At 46.3% G+C, this 2,541-nt stretch overlaps 1 protein-coding gene across 1 annotated transcript in view; it reads left to right on the top strand.

The window, feature by feature from the left end:
- The window catches only part of MAPK15 (mitogen-activated protein kinase 15), a gene marked incomplete at both ends in the record, with an annotated part of 4,707 nt that extends 2,778 nt beyond the window's left edge, over nucleotides 1–1,929 (top strand). Inside the window, 2 exons of the mRNA XM_010192173.1 lie at nucleotides 1,440–1,577; nucleotides 1,824–1,929. Coding sequence (XP_010190475.1) covers nucleotides 1,440–1,577; nucleotides 1,824–1,929 — 244 coding nt within the window. The remainder of the gene's footprint in view (nucleotides 1–1,439; nucleotides 1,578–1,823) is intronic.
- Nucleotides 1,930–2,541: the final 612 nt, after the last annotated feature.

The raw sequence follows: 2,541 nt of genomic DNA, 5'->3' as shown, positions 1-2,541 counted from the left end.
GATGTCCAATGCCAGGACAAGGGGCAATGGGCACAAAGTGGGAGGCGGGAGGTTCAAGCTCAGCAGAGGCAAAACTTCTTGCTGTGAGGGTGCAGAGCATGGCCCAGGCTGCCCAGAGAGGTTGTGGAGTCTCCTTCTGTGCAGACACCCAAAGCCCTGGCCGTGTTCCTGTGTGACTGCTCTGGTGCCCCTGCTCTGGCAGGGGTTGCACTGGGGGAGCTTTGAGGTCGCTTCCAACTCCTCACATTCTGGGATTCTGTGATTCAAGCCTAGAAACTTGTGTATGGGAATTGCAAGAAAAAACAGTAGACAAGAAGAGTCACAGAATCACAGAACATGAGGAGTTGGAAGGGACCTCGAAAGATCCCCCAGTGCAACCCCTGCCAGAGCAAGATCACCTCAACTAGGTCACATAGGAAGGGTCCATGCAGGAAGCTGACTGCTCCAGTTGCTGTTGAGCAATACCCCAGACACAGTGGAAGGACTGATCCTACTTCTGATTCTGGTTTGCATTTACAGGAATCGGGTAATGAATGCTCTGACCAGGAATAGGGGCCCTGCAGCCAGGCGATGGAAAGCATAACTGGGTTTAGTGGACTGTCATGGTGTAGCTGCCATGGATACAGAGAGGATTTAACAGCTGCCCAGCCTCTTAGGAATCCTTCTGTTGTAGGGTTGCTGCATTTCAAAGAGCGGCTCATTTCTGTGACCCTTCTCTGAGCAGTGAAAGGCAGCAATTGGAACTGAGAGATGGCTCCAGCTCGGTAAAAGATCTGAGTCTTCAAAACTGGAAAGGTTTTTTTCTGAGCCACTCAGTCCAAACGGTGTGTTCAGTGATAGATAATTCTTCTAAACTACAATAACGTTGTCACGGAGTCACAAAATTATTTAAAATACGCCTAAGAACCGTGCTTAAAAACTCACATTTCAGATGTGTTAGGTGTTCTCATGTCCATTATGTTAATAATTATCTTCAGGATTTCAAAACGCAAACCCGGATTTTTTAAACCTCATTTCCTCGTTGCAAATTATCCAGCCATCTTTTTCTGTGGTCTAAGAGCCGCATTCGTGGGATCCCTCACAGTTCAACTGAAACATCCAAGTTAGGAGTTTGGGCTTCCTGCATTGTCAAAGAACAAAAGCAGGACTCATTACGCAGAGGATTCAGTCTTTCCACTGAAACAAAAGACTAGACTTGGAAGTTAGGCATTTTTGGTAGGTTCCTAGCGCTAGGAATGCAGCATTAAATCCTAATCAAGGGGGTAAAAGACCTCACCACACTCACAGGCCTGTACTTTAGAGTGTTCCAGGATCATGACACATTTTTTGGGTGAACTTTGGAGTCTGGTGTCACCTTGATGTGATTCCCAGAGCTGTAATTCCTACCTCCACTGTGAGTGAAGCACTGGGAGCTCACCTCGCTGTTTTCTGACCTGTAGGCAGCGAGTAACGTTGGAGGAGATTTTACCACCCTCTACTCCATCGTCTGCCTTGGATCTTCTGAAGAAACTCTTGGTATTTAACCCTCATAAACGACTCACAGCAGAGGAGGCTCTGCAGCATCCTTACGTGAAAAGGTGAGGGGAGTAGTGATTTTCAGCAGTTTCCCCCAGTGCCTTCTGAGATGTTTCAGACCCGCTCTTGGCACAAGTTTTTCTTTATATGCGTGCAAGAAAATGAAAGGAAAAGCTAATTCTTCGTTTTCTGTAGCCCTATTTACACTAGAGGTCACACTAGGTGATGTAACAACCCTTTTTAACGTTATAGTGATGTGTGGTGCTGGTTTTAGTCTTAGTGAATTGCATTATGTGTTATCATCTTAGGTTTCACTGTCCTGCCAGGGAGCCCTCTCTGGATTATGATGTGATTCTTCCTTTAGGTGATGATATCCAGCTGTCTGTGGCAGAATATCGAAATAAATTATATGAGGTACTTTCTCTTATCCTGTTTTGCAAAATCCTAATCCCCCAGGTACCCTGCCATTCTTGCACACACTTAGTGAATTCTCTTGTCTTCTTCTCTTTACTTTCCCCTACTCTTGCCATACCTGCTTGCACTTAAATCTTGATGTTTCTTACCAGTCAGTCCCATCCTGTCATCATTTTTGAGAGGCCTTTAAATCTAGATTCCCACTGGGAAAAGTCTGTTAAGCATGATGTCTGAGAAGGACTTTCTTAGAGGAAAATACAGCTTTAAGCTGGATCCAACAGTCCAAGAGAGGTGAGGCTGCTGCCACTCTATGTCCCCAGGTCCAACCAGCAGCAAGGCTGAAGATGTATTCCAGTAGGGGCACGCACACCGAAAACACATACACACTATGTATATACGTATAAACACAGCTGGCCACGTGGATCACAGACTGGCAGTCAGAGCATTCACACAAACACAGCACCAACAGCCTCATCCTGTTGAATTTAATGAAATTCAACAGGGGCAAGTGTAGGGTCTTGAATCTGGGGAAGAACAACCCCATGGACCAGTATAGGCTGGGGACTGAGCTGGTGGGGAGCAGCACAGCAGAAAAGGACCTGAGGTGTTGGT

The sequence above is a fragment of the Mesitornis unicolor genome, unplaced genomic scaffold (genome assembly GCF_000695765.1).
Source record: "Mesitornis unicolor isolate BGI_N332 unplaced genomic scaffold, ASM69576v1 scaffold50119, whole genome shotgun sequence".
NCBI lineage: Eukaryota > Metazoa > Chordata > Aves > Mesitornithiformes > Mesitornithidae > Mesitornis > Mesitornis unicolor.
The sequence above is the reverse complement of the archived record's forward strand: the minus strand, read 5'-3'. Positions and strand labels throughout refer to the sequence as shown.